General features: G+C 47.7%; 1 protein-coding gene across 6 annotated transcripts in view; it reads left to right on the top strand.

Annotated features, from left to right (window-relative positions):
* The window catches only part of PLEKHA7 (pleckstrin homology domain containing A7), a 211705-nt gene that overhangs the window by 69221 nt on the left and 120920 nt on the right, over positions 1 to 21564 (top strand). The window contains exon 1 of one of the 6 annotated variants that reach the window (XM_059708995.1): positions 10300 to 10503. The exons of the other annotated variants lie outside the window; for them this stretch is intronic. Within the exon in view, the coding sequence (XP_059564978.1) occupies positions 10421 to 10503 (83 nt within the window). The 5' untranslated portion in view covers positions 10300 to 10420. Of the gene's footprint in view, positions 1 to 10299; positions 10504 to 21564 lie in introns of those variants that run through there. 6 annotated transcript variants of the gene reach the window in all.

Genomic DNA, 21564 nt, shown 5'->3' with positions numbered 1-21564 from the left:
CTTCGCCCCCCCCTCCCCCACCCCTTAGAGTAGCCACAGAAGTCTTTTTAACAAGCATATCAGATCATGGCTCTTCCGTCGCAGTCTTTTCTTTTAAAACCTTCCATGGCTTCCTATGGCATTTGGAAGGGAATCTAAATTCTCACTAGGTATTACACGGCTCTACTTAATATTCGCTATCTCACTCCCCAGCTTCACCTTTTACTGTCCTCTCCAATGGTCACTGAGTTCCAGCCTCACTGTCCTTCCTTTGCAGGAGTGTACTTTGTTTGTTCCTACCTATTCTTGTGCCTAAAATGTTCTTCCCCTAGGTCTCAGTTTAAATACATTAGTTTAAAATCTAAGGCGGCTTCTATAAATACCCTGAAACCCCATATCATGCTATATGACTGCTTTATTTTCTTCAGAACACACATCAATCTCTAAAATTGTTTGTTTACTATCTGTATTTTTGTCCGTGTCTCTTTTGCTTCTACTGTATGTCTTATGCCTACGATGCTTGACTTGTAGAAGGCCCTAATAAATGTTGATTCATTGAATGAATGAGAGCCACCATTTGTTTAGTACCTGCTATGCCTCATACACTTCATCTTCATAATACTGTGAGTAGATGTTTTTAATCCCATTTTAGAATTGAGAAAGCAGTGGTTCAGGGAAGAGAAAACGTATCCAAGGCCACCCAGCTGATAAGTGGGTAAGCCCAGATAAGTGGGTAAACTCAGGTCTGGTGGAGTCCATGAAGTTTTTAGTTTATATCTGTATAAGGCGAGACTAGACAGGTATCAAAAGCATATCATTCTTGCCCTAGCTGGTTTGGCTCAATGGATAGAGCATCAGCCTGCGGACTGAAGGGTCCTGGGTTCGATTCCAGTCAAGGGCACATGCCTGGGTTGCAGGCTTGATCCCCAGTAGGAGGCATGCAGGAGGCAGCCAATCAATGATTCTCTCTCATCATTGAGTTTCTATCTCTCTCTCCCTCTCCCTTCCTCTCTGAAATCAATAAAAATAATTTTAAAAAAGTATACCATTCTAATCCTTTTAAAAGAGACCAGTTTGCCCTGGCTGGATGACTCAGTTGGTTGGAGTGCTGTCCCATACACCAAAAGGTTGTGGTTAGGGTACATATGTAGGTTGTGGGTTCAATCCTCAGTCAGAGTGCTAATGGGAGGCCCCCATCAATGTCTCTCTCTTTCTTTTTCTCCCTTCCTCTCTCTCTAAGGTCAATAAAAACATATTCTCAGGTGAGGGTTTAAAAAAAAGGTTCCAGTTTTAGAGGACTTCCTGTGTGCTAAGTGGTGCCTTTACTTATATTTTCCCATTTCTGGCATTCTTCACACTCTGGTTTTGTTGTAATTTTGTTGAGATTTCATTTTGTTGCGTTTTCTTCGCAGGAGGTATCAAAGGAATTCACTCTGCTACAATTATGAATTGATTTAAGCCTATTTGGGTGAGGCCTGCTAGAAGGTAAGGGAAGACAGGAGTGTTAGGTCCTCCTGGCCCTGTAGCTTTGAATATCTCACAGTGTGGGCTCCAGACACAAGCCGCTGAAACACATGGGTGCTTGCTAAATGCAGGTTCCTGGGCTCACCCTAGGCTTCTGTCGTGAGAGTCTCTGGGGATGGGCCCCTGGGCTCTGCTTTATAAACAATCGTCTGAAGTTTTTCTAATTAAAATGGATGTCTGAAGATCACTGTTCATAGACATGTGCTCTAGCTAATTGGGTGTTTTGTTCTTAAAAAAAAATTCTGTAACTCAATACAGGGGTGGGCAAAAAGTAGATTTACAGTTGTGAGTACGTGAAACACGTAGTTTATTCTTGTGTTATTATTTATTAATTATTGTGTTATTTATTATTATTGACCTACTTTTGCCTACCCTGTATATTTACTTATTATTCACTTTCTCAAAGCTTTCATTTGGGTGGCTTTTGGTCTCCGACTATGGAGCAAATAGGCTTTTTTCCCATCTTGATCCTGAAGTTCCAAGTCCTAGGCCCAAGTTGGTTTCCTTGGTCAGTGTGTTTGTATTTCCCATTGATGTGAAGCAGGTACCTTGTATCTGTCCCCAAGCTGTTGCCTGGCTGTGGAGGGCTGGCCTGCTCTCAGGGGTGCTGGATAGTTGTACAAGAGTGGACCTTCGGATGCATGTGGCCTGTTATTTTTAAAAATCATGTTTGTTCTTGCGACTTCCTTCCCAGAAATAATTCTAGATTCATCAAAATTCCTAGCCCTTGAAGTCTGTGCTTTCCTCCCTTCTGTTCACTCTAAACAAAGGCCCCATGTTTTAATAGACACCGTAACAGTAAAATTAGCTTTATTAGACTCTGGATGGATTTAAATTGTAACCTAATGGCAGCTCTGGCTTGCCTGGAAGTCATGTGTTTTATTTTGAGCGGAGAATTTGGGAAGTTGCAATGTCTGGTAGGGGATTACGTGATTATTGAATTAGAGTGGCCACATAAGTCAAGCATCCCTCTTCCTTTGATCCTGCCCTGGTGGTTTTTGCCCATTGTGTTTTGAGAACCTGGATCCCCAGCTTGGAGTTTTTTATTTGTTTGTTTGTTTGTTTAAATATATTTTGTTGATTTTTTACAGAGAGGAAGGGAGAGGGATGGAGAGTTAGAAACATCGATGAGAGAGAAACATCGATCAGCCGCCTCCTGCACACCTTCTACTAGGGATGTGCTCGCAACCAAGGTACATGCCCTTGACCGGAATCGAACCCGGGACCTTTCAGTCCTCAGGTCGACGCTCCATCCACTGAGCCAAACCGGTTAGGGCCCCAGCTTGGAGTTTTAATCCCACCTGCCTTCTGTCCTTGACTTAGGAGTTCCTGAGTTATGCCCCTAGAGAAAGTCAGCACAGTTCTTTTTGTCACCTCAGCTCACTCACCTGGTTTGTGAACACTCTAAGTTCTTGGAAAGCTTGAGATATGAGGCAAATTGCTGTTTACCAGCCTTGTGCCAAAGGACCCACAACTAACCAGTACACCCCCACCCTCCAAATCCCAGCATATATTTTCATTAAATAACACCCTACATAGAAATGATGCTATTCTCTTTGTCTTAATGAAGCGAAACCAAGGTTTGGCTGCCTGCTGCCACAAAAGCCAAACTAGTGAGACAGGTGCTTGTGAAAAAGGAAAGAGGTTTATTCACATGTCAGCCACCCGAGAAGATGGGGGACTCTTGTCACAAAGCCCATCTCAACATCTCAGTGCAGGTAGAGGTTTTTATAAGAAGGGAGAAGGAAAGCAGAACAAAGAAACCAAGGAGAGGGGGTTGAAAAGTTCTCTACACCCTGGCTGGTATGGGTCAACAATTAGAGTGTCTGTCCAAGCACCAAGGGGTCGTGGGTTCAATTCCTGGTCAAGAGCATGTACCTGGGTTGCAGGTTCAATCCCTGGCCTTGGTCGGGATGCATGCAGGAGGCAATCAATTGATGTGTCTGTCTCATATTGATCTCTCCCTCTTCCCCTCCCCTCCCCCTCCCCCTCCCCTCCCTCCCCCTCCCCTCCCCCTCCTTCTCCTTTCCACTTTCTCTGAAAAGCAATGGAAAAAATATCCTTGATGCGGATTAAAAAAACAAAAAAATAAACTAAAAATTTCTCTACATGTAGGCTAGCATAGGCAAGCACAGTCCATTCTAATAATGATCTCAAAACTGGTTAAGTGATGGTCTGGTGTGCATCATCCTGGTCTTCGTGATCCTGGTTCTACGTCATTCTGGTTCTATGGTTGAAGGTCAGCAAATCTCCCAGAACTGGGGTGACTGAAGGTTGGAGTCTATATCTTCTGAAACTAGTTCCTAGGATTCTTATAGAAACATGCTGTTTATCTATAAGCTACATATTTGTCAGAGTCAGCATTTACAGAAACAGTGTCAAAAGAATAGTGGGGTGGGTTACAGTTTCCCATTGTTATATTAATGCTTTTGTATCTACCCCCTTAAAAGAAAAGTAGAGCCTTTATTAATAAGGCTATTTTCCTCAGAGGGAAATGGAGGCACAGATTGTCCAACTAGTTACTGGCTGAGCCCAGTTTGATTTATGGCCTATTCTTTTTCTGCTGGTCCTTGTGGTCCTTGCCAATGTGCTTGGTGGCACTACCAGGTCTTGAAAAGCAGGTTGAATAGTTTCTTCAACCTCCTTAGGACCAAGGGTATATGCCTTACATGTTCTCAGCTTATTAAGAATATTTGGTAGAGAGTTTCAGAGGTAGGGGACAGATCCATTAGCTGATGGTCATGGCTGCTTCATTTCAGACCCTTTAGTCTAAGCTGCTAAGCATTATTATAAGCACAGCCCAGGAGGTAAATGTAAAAATAATTTTCTTGCCAGTTTTCCTGCATGGTTTCCTAGCGACGATGTACAGCCTGTCCTTGGATGTTGGGGCACCAACTGGGACAGTATCAGAGCTTGCGGAAGGTAGTGATATGAAGGGCATGGTCAGAGTCACCCCTTTTGAAGTCAAGACAGTTTCTTTTTATTTTTTGGAGATTTTTTTAACCCACTTATTTTAAAATACATATTTAAATATATTTATTGATTTCAGAGAGAGAGAGAGGGAGAGATAGAAACATCAATGATAAGTCAGAATCATTGATTGGCTGCCTCCTGCACGCCCCCTACTGGAGATCGAGTCCACAACCCAGGCATGTACCCTCATCAGGAATCAGACCATGACCTCCTGGATCATAGGTTGACACTCAACCACTGAGCCATGCTGGCCAGGCTAACCCACTTATTTTTAGGCAGCATTTATTTTCTCATGACTAAGCTAATATATGTTTATTGTCAGACAACTTGAAAATCCCAAGAGAGGAAATAAAAATCCAACATTGTTAACATTTTGGTAACTATCCATCTGGTAATCTTTTTTTTCTTTCTTTCTTTTTTTTTTCTTTTCACTTTTTCATACAGTGATTAGGTTCTAAATTCAGAATGTGGGGGGTAGTGGGGGGAAATCTCATTAAGTCAAAATTATCCCAAACCACCATGGACAGTTGCCGGGGTCCAGCCCCAGCGGGTCCAGGGGTCCCCAAAGGTGTGGACGGAGTCGGCGAAGAGGGAAAGACTCAGAGACAGCGTTCAGTTGATCAGCAGCCTAGCCAGGATCTCCAGCCAAGTTCTGGTCTTGATCTCCAGAGAGGCTCTGCTCAGGATCTCCAGCCAGGTTCTGTCCAGGTACTCCAGGCAGGTCCAGTCACCAGGTTCCAGTCAGGCTCTCCTGCCAATCTCCGCAGTCAGGTTCAGTCCAGGATCCCTTGCCATGCTCTCTTGCCAGGCTCCGCCTCCAGGCTCCCAGGCCAGTCCCTGTCCAGGATCCTCCGGCATGCTCTCGCAAGCGAAGTTCTTCTGTCTCTAGAGAACGTTCTTTGTAGGTTCTGTGCCTAGGCTCTGTCTCTCTTGGTCCTGTCTTCCAAGCCCTGTGTTCTGAGTTCTGTCTCTTGCTGTCTTGTTCTGTGTTCTGAGTTCTGTCTGTTTCTGTCTTGTTACAACTGTATTTATACCAGTTGATTCAATCCTATCAATCTCTATTACAAAGGTTAGGGCGTTTCTTATCTCCATTCCAGGGAGAAAAGATTATGTAGTTTAAGCATGATTGTTCGTAGTTAAAGGGATTAATTACCCGCCTGGCACTTAGTTGAGGGGTTTTATTCCCTCCCTAACTTCAGGGGAAAATCCCTACCTGGGGAAAACAACCTTTCTCAGAGACCTTGGTTAAAACACATAGTGCCAAGAAGGTGAGCAAACATATTAAGAACCGTATGCCATATATGCCAGGTCCCTTGAAACAGCAAGGATGGACCGGCTCCCGGCAAATTCCCCCTTTTTTATTTTTTAAAAGCAGGCACTAAAAAGAAAAACCTGAAATGCTCTCTTGTATCCATTTTAAGAGTAGGATTGGCGCTTTCCGCTATTACCTGAGTCCTGATCTATCATCCCAGGGAGAGCTTGCCAATCCTGCACTTTCCCGGGGTGGAAAGGCTGCAGTGGGGTTAAGGATAAGGCTCCTTGGGCCTACCTTCTCCCATGCCTCTACATTTACCTTTCCGGCACCTTTCCTTCCTCAGAAAAGCATGGACGTATTTCTTGTATAAAATGTTCTGTCTGACTGGGAGTAACCTTAATTCCTCTGCTAATAAGCATATATGTTAAAAGATCAATACGGAGTCTTTTTTCTTTAGACTCAGTATGGCACATCTTCTTAATCTAAAGATCAATACAGAGTCTTCTTTCTTTGGACTCAGTATGGCACATCTTCTCAATCTAAGTTCTGTACTATCCACCTTCTTACCCTACTTATCCTCTATAGGGGGGTCTGTAGCACCCTGGTGGAGTCCTATCCGTCCCGAGTGTGGGGCTTCTCAATGGGGTGGGGGCTTACCTAGGGGAATCCTTTTCCAGGGGTTCCCAAAGGTGTGGACGGAGTCGGCGAAGACTATCCACCCTCTTCCTACGGTGGAGTCGGATCCGTCCCGAGTGTGGGGCGCTTAACTAGGGGTCCCTGTTCGGGCGCCAGATGCCGGGGTCCAGCCCCAGCGGGTCCAGGGGTCCCCAAAGGTGTGGACGGAGTCGGCGAAGAGGGAAAGACTCAGAGACAGCGTTCAGTTGATCAGCAGCCTAGCCAGGATCTCCAGCCAAGTTCTGGTCTTGATCTCCAGAGAGGCTCTGCTCAGGATCTCCAGCCAGGTTCTGTCCAGGTACTCCAGGCAGGTCCAGTCACCAGGTTCCAGTCAGGCTCTCCTGCCAATCTCCGCAGTCAGGTTCAGTCCAGGATCCCTTGCCATGCTCTCTTGCCAGGCTCCGCCTCCAGGCTCCCAGGCCAGTCCCTGTCCAGGATCCTCCGGCATGCTCTCGCAAGCGAAGTTCTTCTGTCTCTAGAGAACGTTCTTTGTAGGTTCTGTGCCTAGGCTCTGTCTCTCTTGGTCCTGTCTTCCAAGCCCTGTGTTCTGAGTTCTGTGTTCTGAGTTCTGTCTCTTGCTGTCTTGTTCTGTGTTCTGAGTTCTGTCTGTTTCTGTCTTGTTACAACTGTATTTATACCAGTTGATTCAATCCTATCAATCTCTATTACAAAGGTTAGGGCGTTTCTTATCTCCATTCCAGGGAGAAAAGATTATGTAGTTTAAGCATGATTGTTCGTAGTTAAAGGGATTAATTACCCGCCTGGCACTTAGTTGAGGGGTTTTATTCCCTCCCTAACTTCAGGGGAAAATCCCTACCTGGGGAAAACAACCTTTCTCAGAGACCTTGGTTAAAACACATAGTGCCAAGAAGGTGAGCAAACATATTAAGAACCGTATGCCATATATGCCAGGTCCCTTGAAACAGCAAGGATGGACCGGCTCCCGGCAGACAGTCATTTTTATGCACTCTAAAGTTTGGAAACCATTGAACTTACTAGACTCAAGGAAAGAACAACAGAAAAATCTATATGAAATGAAAAGTCTTGGGGGAAAACCAATCCACCTGTAAGATTAATGGTGAGTAGATGGTAAAGAATTGAACTCTTTTTCTGCCTGCCTGTAAGGTTTATTTCATTCTGTTTTAATATTGAGCTTCTATAACTTTAATATGGGTTAATAGATTTATTTATGAGGATGACATATCACAGTGGCATCATGTTTTGCTCTAGGGCAGTGGTCGGCAAACTGCAGCTCACGAGCCACATGCGGCTCTTTGGCCCCTTGAGTGTGGCTCTTCCACAAAATACCGACTTCAGTGCATGGGCCACGAAGTTTCAATTGCACTGTACGTGTGCACCCGCACGTGGTATTTTGTGGAAGAGCCACACTCAGGGGCCCAAAGAGCCGCATGTGGCTCGCGAGCCGCAGTTTGCCGACCACTGCTCTAGCGGGTAGACTCTGAGTCAACCAGTAAGAAAAAGGAACACTGCAACTCCATCATAGGTGCTTAAACCATCCCCCCAACATACACACTCATGCACACACAATTGGAATCACTTGTTTTGTAACCTTGGTTTTTGTTTTATTCAATATAGTAAATATCCTATATATCATTTTTAAAGTTGCATATATTCCACTGTAACCAATCTCCTCATTTTAGGTAGAGAAACAGGTTATTTTCAGTTACTTGCTGTTATAAAAATGGTGACGTGAACATCCTTGTGGATAAATCTTTGTGTTCATCCGTACTTATGTTTGAGGATAAATTCTTCCATGTGGAATCAGTGGTTCAAAGGAGATGAACATTTTTAAGGCTTTTAATTCATATTGCTAAATTGTCCCCAGGAACTGTGTATGCTTCCTTCAAATTGTCTGTTTCCCAGCAACACTGGACATTATCATTCAAAGGAATCTTCCACAGCATGTCTTTTTTTTTTTTATGATGACCCAGGGTTTCTGTTCATTGTCTGGCTAATTTATCCTGTAAAGAATAAAAGAAAGGAGGCTAGAGATAAGTGCTGGTGGCCAGGGGTTCATGTGGGAGGGAGAGTTACCAATAACAGGAAAAGGATGAGCTTGGAAACCTTTTTTAAATTTATATTGTGTTGTTTTTTTTTTTTTACTCTTGTCTCCAAGTTATTTTCATCAGACATCTAAAGACAGAATATTGCTTAATATTTAGAGGGCATATATAGTTTTATTTTTTTTAATATATTTTTATTGATTTCAGAGAGAAGAGAGAGATAGATGCATCAATGATGAGAGAGAATCATTGATTGGCTGCCTCCTGCATGCCCCCTACTTGGGATGGAGCCCACAACCTGGGCATGTGCCCTGACTGGAATTGAACCATCCGTGACCTCCTGGCTCACAGGTCAACACTCAACCACTGAGCTATGCCGGCCAGCAAGGCATATGTAGTTTTAAAAGCTTGTTCAATATTATAGTTTTTGATTTGGAAAATGATTTGATGGCTTGCCATAGATGCTATAGGATAGGATTGACATTTGTATATTTATCCAAAAGGGAGTATGGATTTTAAAAAACAAGTGGAGAAACACTGTTGTAACCCAACCCCTCGTTTTAGGTAGAGAAACTGAAACCAGAGAGGGGAAGGGATTTCTGTAGAGCCACACAGCAAACTGGTGATGGACTTGGAGCGAGAAGTGAAGTCTCCCCACTCCCTGTTCAGAGCCCTTCCATGGAGGTCGGAGAGCGTGGTTCAGGGGAAAGGAGGTAAAGGGTATAAAGGCCTCTTTGGACAGACGTCCAGACTCTCTTCTAGGGCCGGGCAGCCTCCCCATGGCCCCTCCTGGACAAAGGCCCAGGTGTCTCCAGCATGGCGGTTCCCTTCTGCTTCATCATCTCCATCTGTGAATGGAGTGAGCTTACACTTTAATAACAGGGTCTTTGTCTGAACTTTCCCTCCACCTGGATAACTTCTCTTCAGGCCTCAGCAGTTCAAGGGTCACTTCCTCAGAGACGCCTTTCCTGACTGCCAAGTAGTTTAGGGTCCCAGTGTGCATTCTTACAGCACTGCTTACCCCTACTACCCTTGTCATAATTATAATTACCTGGCTTTGTATTTACTATCTCCCTCTCCCTGACTAAACGCTCTATGAGTGTAGGAATGTTGTTTATCTTCTGTTCCTCCTGGCTCATGCGAAGCCTTAATAAATGCTTGAATGTCTAACTATTTGGATGGATGCTAATGAGTGAGTTAGAAGCGTGTGGGGGCTGCTGGGTGGTGCTGTTTCTGATTGCCTGTAGAACCAGGAGAGTTGTCCCTTATTGCCAAGGGCATTGAGAGAAGAGAGAGGGAAAGGAGATCCCGCTGACTGACGCTGCTTCTATAGAAACAAGCCAGAAGGTATGGTCTGCTTTCCTGGGTGCCCCATAGCAGTCTCCTGGGGGATGAGGTTAGCAACCACATCCAGCCAAGCATTCATTCCTGGCTGGGCAACATGAGCCCCTGCCTTTAGTAGGGGTGCTTAGCGAAGAGCCTCCTTGAGTCATTCCGGGCAAGAGAATTCAAGGTCAGGGCTCTCCATGACAGGGAGAGGACAGCAACCCGGGTCACCTGCAGCCTGGTCTGCATGGGCCTTGGGCGCTTGCGGCACCGGCTGTAAGATCTGCTGGTGGCTGGCTGGGCGCCAGAGCAGCGCTGCTGGTAGGCTGCAGGTCCTGTCCCCTCCGCCCGTCTTTCCACCCCCATCTCTCCCCACTCCCCAGTCCCGCTTGCGCATCCTCTGCAAGAAGAGGCATGTTGCTCTCGGACGCGCTGTCCTGGAGCAGCGGCTGCACCTGAGGCGCTCTGGACCGCTGGGGGCCGCCGCCTGGCGCCGCGCCACGTGCTTTGATTCGTGCTGATGTCAAGTGGGTGTGGGCTCCTAGGGAAGGCCCAGGCGAGGACGGGGAGGGCGCGCGATGCGCCGCGGGCGAGCTGAGGCCCGAGCGCGCTCCGTCGCCCAGCGCTGCTGACCAGTGGCGGCCCCGGCTCGCAGAGCGGGCGCATGGAGTGGAGGAGCTGCCCGACCCGGGACGCGTGCACCACCGCCCTTGGGGGCAGGCAGGGGCCGCCGCGGGGGGCCTGCAGGTATGTCCGCGTGCGGTAACTTTCGGGTGGCTGTGGGATCGGTGGGGCGCAGGGCGCACGGGCTGCATTTGGGGATGCCTTTGTGCCTGTGCGCTGGTGTGTCGGGAGCCGGTTTGTCCTCGGCGGGCAGTCGGCTTGGGAGCCGCAACGCGCCACTGGAGTTTCAGCGAGTGTGTTCATTGAGCCGGCGCCCGGCTTTGGTTACTCACCGGGAAGGGCGCCGAGGGAGCTGCCTTGTTGCTTTGAGAATTGGCTCTCCAAGTACAGCCGGCGTTCATGGTAACAGGATTATCGCCCGGCAAACTGCGCGGCTTCCCGAAAGCGGCTGTGGTTGGGGGCACCGCTCGGTCAGGGGTGGGGGTGTGGGCAGAGGCGACCTAGCCATCTGGTCCACCCCGCGCGCCCGGGCGTCGCCCTCCCCCCTTCCCCTCCTTGCAGCCGGGGAGCCGGCTATGGGGGAGGTAAGGGGCCAGCTTCTCGCCGGTGACAGGTTTGGTTTCAGGCACACCTTCCCGGAGGAATGCGGAGGCTTTGTTCCCGGCGCCGGTCCTAGCCCCAGCCCCGAGCCCAGAAGCCCAGAAGCCGGCGGGCGTGGGGCCGGGGCTTCCGTGCCATTACTCATCTTTTATGGCCACTCCGGCGAGCTCTCGGGTAGGCACGTTAATTATTCATGTCTCTAGGCTGGAGAGAGGGAATCTGGAAATGAGATTGGTGGGTTGCAGGTTTCTCTCTCTCTCTCTCTCTCTCTCTCTCTCTCTCTCTCTCTCTCTCTCTCTCTCTGTTGACAATCAATATTTAAGCCCATGGTATTGCAGCCTGTTTCCTCAGAAGGACGTTGGCACCCCCCTCCTCCCCAAGACCCGCACTCTGGTCAAGGAAGGGGTCCCCTTCCCCCATCTGTGGGACTGCCCTGTCTCCCCGAGAGGGCAGAAAGGGAGCGGGCCTTTCGGTTTTCATCTACTTTTAACCAGTTTCTACCTTTCCTCCTTTGCTTTTCGAAACCACCCTTCACGCTCCCTCCCCTGCCCCCGGGCAGTTTTTTGATGAAGTTTCCAGGTTGGGTGTGTGAGGCCTGGGTCCTCAGCCAGCTCCAGGCGGTCTGAGAAGTGCGCCTCGTCCCAGCCCCGGTGCCTGGAAACCTCCGCACCTGCGCAACAAGTGGCCTCGCGTGTGTTTTCAAGGCACCGGTTTGTGAGACTGTGGGCAGAGGCAGAAGAATCTGCCCGGTGGTCCCCTGGCCTGTCTCTCCCAGGGCCGCCGTCTGAGCAGAGAGGAAGCAGGAGGTCAAGGCTGAGCGCAGCTCCTGCTCAGATGGTTTCAGTTTCCCTCCCCCCTGGCTGGGAGGAGGTGGATTCTAAGACTCCAAGTGTCACAGGTGCGCTCTTTGTGTGCTGGCCTATTTCCGGGCAGACTCCTGTTGAAAGGGAATGGAAGGGCCCCGCTTAAATGGAGGGCTGTGGGTGGGGCTTGGATTTGGGGGGGTGGGGGGTTGTGAGTTGGGTGAAAGCTGGTTGGAGGTAGGCTTGAGATTTGGCCCCAGCTTGGGCCAGAGGACAGTTGTAAAACTCAGTCTCCCCAGCGGTGTCATGCCTTAGAGGCTGAGGAAACTGTTTGTTTGTTTGTTTGTTTGTTTGTTTGTTTGTTTTTGTCAGCTTCGGATAGAGTACTCAGCCTTGTAAACTAAAGGGTTGATGGGTTTGTATAGTAAGTGTTATGAGAAGATGAGCACATCTTGGAAGTTGACACTCCTGGTAGGAGTTTGGAGAGGGGGAAGGACTATAGAGGGGAGTGGGCTTATGGGGGACCAAGGAGTGCCGGAGGGAGATTTAAGCTCTCTGTGTGCTGTGCATTGTGTCAGAGAGGTTCTCCCAGACAGGCTGCTGTCGTCCCCACGTCTGTCTCCTTCCTCAGTGACCTGACTTGCTGGAGCCACCTTCCTCGTCTAGGAGGCTGGGCTGTTCTGGTGGCTCCTAGGGACACATAGTTCCCATCTGACCCCACCCAGCCTTCAGGGAGGAAGTGAGGGAAGGAGAGCTTGACTTCAGAGAGGCTGCTGATCCCAGTACCTGGATTAGTGGGACACCCGTGCCCTCCTGTCCTCCCACCTGGGTTTGGGTCTGTGCACTTAGTGGGACCCTCCCCTAACACACATGCTTTTGCAGTGCCTCCTTCTCCAGCAGTGCCCCATCCTGTGGGTGACCTGCTGGCAGCCCTGGTGATCTGAGCTGAGGGTTTGGAGATGGATCTGATTAGGAACAAGTTTTTTCTGTTATGGGAAATCTGCCCAGGGCTGCAATGTATTTAACATCTGCTTACCTTGCAGCCGGATGGTCATGACTGACTGAATATTCTTTGACAATGGCCTGACCACTGCCTGGGGAACCTACTCAAGGTGATTCTGTAAAGAGTAGGTGGGGAGTAGCGTGCCGGGGCACTGTGAGGTGAATAGGAGGACATGAAGTGTTTTGGGGAAAGCTAGACAGTTATCAGAAAGGCTGTGGGGTTGTGGGCTAAGGAGGGGGTCAGGGTCACTATGGGTTGTAGGGTCAGAGAACTGAGCAGGGTTGGTTTAGAGATTTTTCCATGTGTCCTGTTCCTAATGTCTGTGCTGGACAGAGTCGGCTGTGGTGGCTGTGGTGAGTCCAGCGTCCACCGAGGCCTCTTTGCTGGGGCCTGACTGCCCTCCCACGGGGGGAAAGGGGCAACCTCTTTCTGTGCACCAGCTCCGGGGCTTGTCTTCTCCCCACTCTTCAAGGAGGCCCGGGGTGGTGGGGTGGCTGTTTCTGTGCTTCTCAGCAGCAGCTGTGGGCAGCAGGACAAAGGACCCAGGTGAGCCCTAACCAGTTTGGCTCAGTGGGTACAGCATCGGCCTGCGGACTCAAGGGTCCCAGGTTCGATTCCGGTCAAGGGCATGTACCTTGGTTGCGGGCACATCCCCAGTAGGGAGTGTGCAGGAGGCAGCTGATCGATGTTTCTCTCTCATCGATGTTTCTAACTCTCTATCCCTTTCCCCTCCTCTCTGTAAAAAATCAATAAAATATATTTTTTTTTAAAAAAAGGACCCAGGTGAAGAGAGGTGCTCTCAAGGTTTGCCCTGAATCACTATCAAGAGAAACAGAATAAAGACCCTGGTGGCCTTTGAAGTCCTGATTTGCAAAAGCACAAAATTTCTCCCTCAGGTTTATCCTGTCTCTGTATTCCAGGCCTGTGTCCTGTGGGTGCGGGGAATGAAAAGGAGAGGTCGAGGCCAATGGCGAGTGGCACTTTCTCTGCAGATTTGGGTTCAAATTCAGTCTCTGCTGTTACTAACGTTGTGTCCCTGGGCCTCTCCGAGTCTGTTTCTCTGCCTGTTAAATAGGGATAAGGGTGCCTTTCTTCACCGGATCCCTCCCTCCTCTAATTGAGGATTATATGAGGTGTTTGTAAAGGGTTTAACACAGTGCCTGTTAATTGGCAGCTATAATTTTTTATTCCTTAAAGGTAACTGTTAGGTCGAAATGGGGTCCAGGAGCTGATGCATGCCTCTGCCAGGCAGATGGTGACGTAGATACTGGGCCCTTCCTAGAATCCATAATAGGCCAGTGCACCAGGGAAATGGTGACGCAGATACCCGTCCCGCCCTGGAATTCCTAACGGGTCAGCTACCAGACAGATGACGACACCTGGAAACCGTGACGACCCCCGCGGCGGGAACTCCCACAGCTCATGCTCCCCCGCCCTCACTGAACAGCTGTATAAAAAAAGTGCCCCCCTCCTTGTTGGTGTGGATCCACGTGCCCTGTCTTTGGGGTTCGTGGGTCGCCCGGGGACACAGAATAAAACCTCTCCTTCCTTCCTTTTCTGATCAACTCTCTTTATTTCTTACGCCGCCTCCTGAGCCACCTAACCTAACAGTAACTATCAGATCCTTGGAGCAGCAGCTGTGAGTTGCTTTATTATGTAAAAAATAAGAATGTCACAAATGCCATTTTTGCCCACCTCAGAGGCCTTACCGGGCTCCTAGGGTCAGGTGTGAGAACTGTCCTGGCAGAGTTTCTTCCGACCTTCACATCAAACCTCTTTTGCAGCCTCAGATATTCAGAGCGGCCCTGGAGACCGGTGCATCCCCCACCGCAGGCACACAGCACAGTTGGCCTGGAAATGCGGCATGCTCAGACTCCTGCTAAAGCAGCCGTCCCTGGTCCAGCTGGGAGTACGGGATGTTGGTCTTAAGAGCCACCTCATACCTAGCACTTAGTAGCTGCACGACTCTGGACAAGTCCTTTGATCTCCTTAAACCTGTGTCTTGTGAGAATAACAAAACCTCACACAGTTCTTAAGATCCAGTGGGATAATATATGCAAAATTGTAAAGCAGCATGCAAATAATTATTGATAGCTCACTGTGTGCCAGACTCTGTTCTGGGTGCTTTTGTGTGTTAGCTCATTCTCACACAATGTAGGATGCAGGCAGTTCTTGCCCACATTTTATTGATGAAGTTGCACTGTTAGGAATCGGAATTCTTATTGTTGGGTAGCTGATCTCCTGTGGATATCATACATCTGAAGAAAAGCCTGCCTCCCAGAGTAGGAATAAATCGAAGTTTCTGCAAATAAGTTTGCACACTGCATTTCTTCCATTGACCTAACACCCCAGGCTAGTTCTGAATATAAGTTTGTAAAATGAGTAAAAGAGGTTCTTATTGGTCGGTTTATTCTTTTGGTGTCTTCCCCCCACCCCCGCCCCCCCCCCCACCCCCTCTCTTCCCTCTTTCTCTCTGGGCCTTCAATTGGGGCTTAAGAGACCACAGCACCTTCCTGGCTGGAACTTTTAAGTGTCATTTGTGTAGGACGGCACCGCTCATGCGCTCTCTCACCTAATGGTGCCTTTTAAGGAAGATGGCTAGTTTGACCTTAGACAGGGAATGTGTGGTTGAGAGCCGACCATGAGGATTGGCGTTTTCAAGGACCCATCCTTCTTTTTGATGGTTCTGTTAGCTGTTTTGCCTCCTTCCCTCTGCTCCCAACAGTCTGCCAGTGAGCACTCAGGTCTGAAGTTTTACATGTGTTAGGAGAAAAAAATGAAAGGAAGAAAGAAGCAAACACCCTGTGAATAAAGGGCTCCACCAACACGGGTGGGGTCATTCAGGGAGGGTTACCAGCCCAGCCTCAAATGCATTCTCATTACTTGTGCAGCAGGTTTATAGGATGAGAAAAAGGCTGCAGCTTGTGGGTTATTCGTTCTTTTTATGACAACAATAATCTTTATGAAAGTGTGGAACAAAGGAATAAAGGTAGGGTTTTTCACAGCACCGACTGGGCACCCTGGCTCCCACGGCAGCCTGGTGATGCCCTCAGAATGAGTATTGGTCCTGTCATTTTACTGGAAAGAGGAGTGACTTGCCGAAGGCCAGGTAGCCACATATTAATGGTGGAGTCTGAACCCCAGATCTCTGACTTTCTGACTCTGAGACAAGCAGTCTAATTTATCCTTGTAATAATTTAAATAATTTTTCCTAGCATGTACACATTGTGGAAAATTTAGAATATTACTGAGGAAGATAGAAAGAGGGAATCATGGCCCAAGTACCACAGACAAACACTATATTTTGGTGGATTTCTAAGGACTGTTTTTAGGAAGGAAGAGGGAGCATTTGTTTTTGTCAGGGAAGATTTGTGTGTTCTTTATACATCTCTGGGCATATCCGGTTTCCTGTCTTGGAGCAGTCACTCTTTTTAAAAAAATACATTTTTTTAATTGATTTCAGAGAGAGGAGTGGAGAGGGAGAGAGATAACAACATCAATGATGAGAGAGAATCATTGATCAACTAGCTGCCTCCTGCATGTGGGGATTGAGCTCACAACCCAGGCATGTGTCCTGACCGGGAATCGAACTGTGACCTCCTGGTTCATAGGTTGACACTCAACCACTGAGGCACGCTGACCGGGCAGAGTAGTCCCTCTTTGCTTTAGTCGAGGCAGGATTGTAAAGCAAATAGCTATCTTGTCCAGCGCTGTTCCAGGTGCTTTAGACAAATTACTCACGCTTAATCCCCAAACAACCTTGTGAAATGAAGACATTAAATGGCTGCCTCAGGTGATAAAATTAACAGCTACCCAAGCTAAGATGAAAATCCAGGTTGTTCCATTACAAAACCAAGTGCTCTCTCTTAGGAAAAACTGCTGATATAATTGATCCCAGGAGAGAGAAGCACAAAGTCAGTCTTTTTTTTTTTTTTTTTAAATATATATTTTATTGATTTTTTACAGAGAGGAAGGGAGAGGGATAGAGAGTTAGAAACATCGATGATAGAGAAACATCGACCAGCTGCCTCCTGCACACCCCCTACTGGGGATGTGCCTGCAACCAAGGTACATGCCCTTGGCCGGAATCGAACCTGGGACCATTCAGTCCGCAGGCTGACGCCCTATCCACTGAGCCAAACTGGTTAGGGCAAGTCAGTCTTTCAAGATGAGGAAAGGCATGTAGCATCCACCTCTTTGCTGTTCTCTTTTTGCTCTACCTGTTGCTGTTGTTTTTTTTTTAATTGAATTTATTGGGGTGACTTGGTTCACAAAACAATACAGGTTTCAAGTGTATAACTCAACAAAACGTCACCTGCACATTGCATTGCGCACGCCCATCACTCCAAGCAAGTTCTCTTTCGTTCCTCTACCTGGTTTTAAGATGAATGATGCTAATTATTTGTATTGGTATTCATTACCTTTGGACAAAGTTCCTTGCTCGGACTCATTTGTTTATTTGGACCACTTGATAATCTCAGAATCTCGGAACTGGGAGGAAATGGAAAGTTCGTCTAGACCAGCGGTCGCCAACCGGTGGTCCGTGAGGTCCGAAAGGTTGGCGACCGCTGGTCTAGGCAGTCCTCTTTATTTTCTTATTTGGGGGAAACTGAGTCTCAGAGAAGCGAAGTGACCTGGGCATTCGTGATTTTAGTTGAGCTGGGACCAGAACTCAGGTTCTACAATGTATAATTTTTTCATGTGTGTTTGGAGAGAAATACAGCTAGAACATCGCACTCATCATTTGGCAGCAGTTATTGCTTAGGATGTGGCTAAGGTCTGCACGGTCTATTTAAAGGAAAAAGTGGAAGTACAGGTTGGACAGGGACACGGCAGAAACCATGGAGGCGGTGTGTGGGCGACGTGGGGATAACATTAGGGAAACGGTGCATATAAACCAATTTGCACTCTCTGAGAGGATTTACTTGTCCTGCCAGCTTTATTCTTCAGGGACACGAAGAAGGGGGCCATCCCCTCTGGAGACATTCTACCTGCTAGACATTTTACCTGTGGGTCGGTGTTAATGAGCTCATAGTGTGTTTATTGAGAAATCTCAGAGGGGCGGGTCACACAGGATAGATTGGAGAGTCAGAGTTCAGATCTCAGCGTGGGCTCTTTCCATCGCCCTCCTAGCCACCTGCCACATTTCACAAGGGAGGCGAGCCCTGGACCCTGCCCTGCCCTGTCTTAGCTTCTGATACCTTCTTGTTCGGGTACCAGGTTCAAGTGGAAATGAATGTGGTTAGGTTGCTAGGTTGCCTCTATAGCCTGTTAATTTAAAGCTTCATTTTGACAGAATTTCAAAGAATGTGCTGTATTAATAATATGTGCTACTTACCAAATCTGACTCATGCTGGTAAGCGCTAGAACCCTTATCTTGCTGCTTTTTGGCTTCTGTTCACATAGTGATTATGCCGTGTGGATTGTGAGCTCCAGGAAGACATACACTGTGCTTGTCAAGTCTTCTAAAGGGCACTTGCTGGATGATTTTCAGGATTGACCCATCTATGTTCAGAGAATCAGCTAGTAGGTGTTTACCTAGATTGGGAGCATGAAGCTATATGTAGGTGTGCGCTGTTCCAAGTTAGCTGAAGAAACCCAGTTGCAGGTTATGGAGAGAGCGCCCCCTTTGGGAGATTCTGGCTAGAACAGGTGGTCTAGGCCAGTGATGGCGAACCTATGACACGCGTGTCAGAGGTGACACGCGAACTCATTTTTTTGGTTGATTTTTCTTTGTTAAATGGCATTTAAATATATAAAATAAATATCAAAAATGTAATTCTTTGTTTTACTATGGTTGCAAATATCAAAAAATTTCTATATGTGACACGGCACCAGAGTTAAGTTAGGGTTTTTCAAAATGCTGACACGCCGAGCTCAAAAGGTTCGCCATCACTGGTCTAGGCTTTGGGGCCCTCCTAAACCATCTGAAGAGGTTCTGCTTCTCGGTGGTTTAGGACCTCATGGAGCATGGTCTCTTTCATGAGGTAGACAGCCACTGCCCGTCTGCTATGCATGAGGTGCTGTGGTAGTGGGGTAGACTGAGTGATGGTCCCTTCCCCAAAAGATGTCCATGATCTCATCCCCAGAATATGTTGCCTTATGTGGTAAAAGGGACGTTGCAGTGAAGGATCTTGGGATGGAGAGATGGTTATGGGTTATCTGGGTGAGCCGGTATAATCAGAAAGATCCTTATCGGAGGATCAGAGTGAAGAGAAGGAAACATGATGGTAGTAGCAGAGGTTGGAGTGATGTGGCGCCATGAGCCAAGGAATGTATGTGGGCAGCCTCCAGAAGTTGAAAAAGGCAAGGAATGGATTCTTCCCTGGAGCCTCCAGAAGGAATGCAGCCCTGCTGACTTTGATTTTATCTCAGCAAAACTGATCTTGGACTTCTAACCTCCAGAACTGTCACATGACAAATGTATGTTATTTTAAGCCACTAAATTTGTGGTGAATTTGTTACAATAGCAGTAGGAAGCCTTCAGGTGGGCAGTAGGGATCAAACAGTGAATATGGCACAGCCCTGTGTTCAGTGGCTCTCGGACTGGTGGGGCAGAGAGGAAAGTATAGAGCCAATTTTGGGAATAGTGGTGAGCACCCTGATAGAGCTGTAAGTCCAGGAATCTGTGGGGCTTAATCCAGCCTGGGAGGTAAGAGAAGATTTCCTAGCCGAGCTGACTGCAGAGGTGCCACTGAAAGAGAGGAGTTAAGGGATGAAGTGGGGCAGAGAGAAGAGCATGTTCAAAGTCAAGTCCGTAAGACTTGAAAACTAGGTGGAGGCTACTGACCAGGCCTTGCAAGGCAGAGAGCTGGTTCCAACTAAGTTGGTGCTGGCCCTTATGGCCCTGTTTTCAGGCTAAAACCTTTTGGGCCTTGCATAGTGGGGAGATAAGATGGACGAGTCTTGCTGCTATGCCTTTGGGGATGTGTGATAACAGAGCCAACAACACCCCAGGCACCTGCTAACGTTTTTACACATATGATCCCACTTAATCCTCACCACAGCTGTGCCAGCTGGGGACTGTTATTTGCTTCATGTTGTGATCGAGGAAAATGAGACTTAAGTGAAGTAATGGGCCCAAAGCCACACAGCTGGTACGTAGTGGGGATGAGATCTGAGTCCAGACCTTCAGACTTCAGAGCCCAAGTTCTTAGTATTCGTCTCTGTGGTGGAAAGATCGCTGGGCCGGTAGTCAGCGACCTGAGTTCTGGTCCTAGCTCTGCTGCTTGTTAGACCCGGAACAGGTCAACCCACTCTCCAACCTCAGTTTCCCTCTGTGAAAGGGGTTGAGAGGCCTGCTGCTTCAGAGATGTTGTGAGCATAGAGGAGATCCTAAAGCTGGTTTTGCTGTGAACTAGAGGACCCCAGAGTTTCAGACACCCCCAGAGAGGGCTTAGTCTCCATGCTTGGTCCTCCTTTAAAGGTCAGGGAGCAGTTGGGGAGCTGGGTGTCCACAGGGGACTCGTGTGTTTGCATCCATGGGTGGTGGTGGAGATAGCAAGTGGGCAAGACATAGTGAGTGGCCTGTCCTAGGTACCGAGAGGAGGGGGGTAAGTGTGGAAGGAAGAAGTGTGGTCTGAGTGGTGCTCCCTGCGAAAACGCTAATGCTAGAGGTGACTGCGGAGGGAAGCTTTCCTGACTTGGAGTCAGGGGAGCAGCATGTAGGCCCGGCCCTGCTACTTACTGTCTGTGATTTGAGGCAAGTTGATGTGAGTTCTGGAGCCTCAGTCTCTTCATGTATACAATTGGGTTAATGACTCTTGCTTTGCAAAGTATGTGAAAGCATCTTGCCCAGTTCCTGGGCTATAGGGGACATTCGGTAAATAGTGACCATCTCTAAATTCTGGTAGTTCAAGGTTTCTCAGGGTTAATCCACTAAACCCCAGTTCTTTGCAGGATTCCATCTCTTTCTTTGGCCTTTCAGACTTACTGAGGCACATTGTCCTTGGATGTGAAGGGAGGGTCTGGCTGCAGAATGAGAGTCTCATGCATCTTTGAGGGGGAAGAAGACCCTGTGCTTCCCAGCGGGAAATAGTGACGAGTGGTTTTCAGGTGGCTGCAGTGGGTTCGCTGAGCCATTTTGGAAGCAAGAATATGTTTGTCTTGCCAAGTACAAGATTGAGTGTCACCGTTTTGCTTTCTGGGAATAATGGCCGTGCAGATAAAGTAGATTTATGGCGCTGAGGTATGTCAGAGAACAGACTGCTTTTCTTTTTTCTTTTAATGTCTACATCTTCTGGTTATTAAGGTAATATGCTTATCTTAGGATATTTGGAAAATCAATAAAAGAAAAACATTTACTTCCCCACCCAGAGATGATCACTGCTAATATTTTGGTGTAGTTCTCTTCATTCTTTTTTGAAATGTGCATATACTGTTTTTTTTTTAATATATTTTATTGATTTTTTACAGAGAGGAAGGGAGAGAGATAGAGAGTTAGAAACATCGATGAGAGAGAAACATCGATCAGCTGCCTCCTGCACATCTCCTACTGGGGATATGCCCGCAACCCAGGTACATGCCCTTGACCGGAATCGAACCTGGGACCTTTCAGTCCGCAGGCCGACGCTCTATCCACTGAGCCAAACCGGTTTTGGCGCATATACTGTTTTTAAAATACACAGTCTAATATGCTTTATTCACTTAACATGATGTCACGTGCATTTCCCAGATCATCACATATTCCTTAAAAACATATTCATTTGCTACATGGGCCAAACTATTCTTAATCCCCATTCATTAGTTGGGCATTTAGATTGCTTCCACTAAAATACA

The sequence above is a fragment of the Myotis daubentonii genome, chromosome 9, assembly GCF_963259705.1.
Source record: "Myotis daubentonii chromosome 9, mMyoDau2.1, whole genome shotgun sequence".
In the NCBI taxonomy this organism is placed as follows: domain Eukaryota; kingdom Metazoa; phylum Chordata; class Mammalia; order Chiroptera; family Vespertilionidae; genus Myotis; species Myotis daubentonii.
The sequence above is the reverse complement of the archived record's forward strand: the minus strand, read 5'-3'. Positions and strand labels throughout refer to the sequence as shown.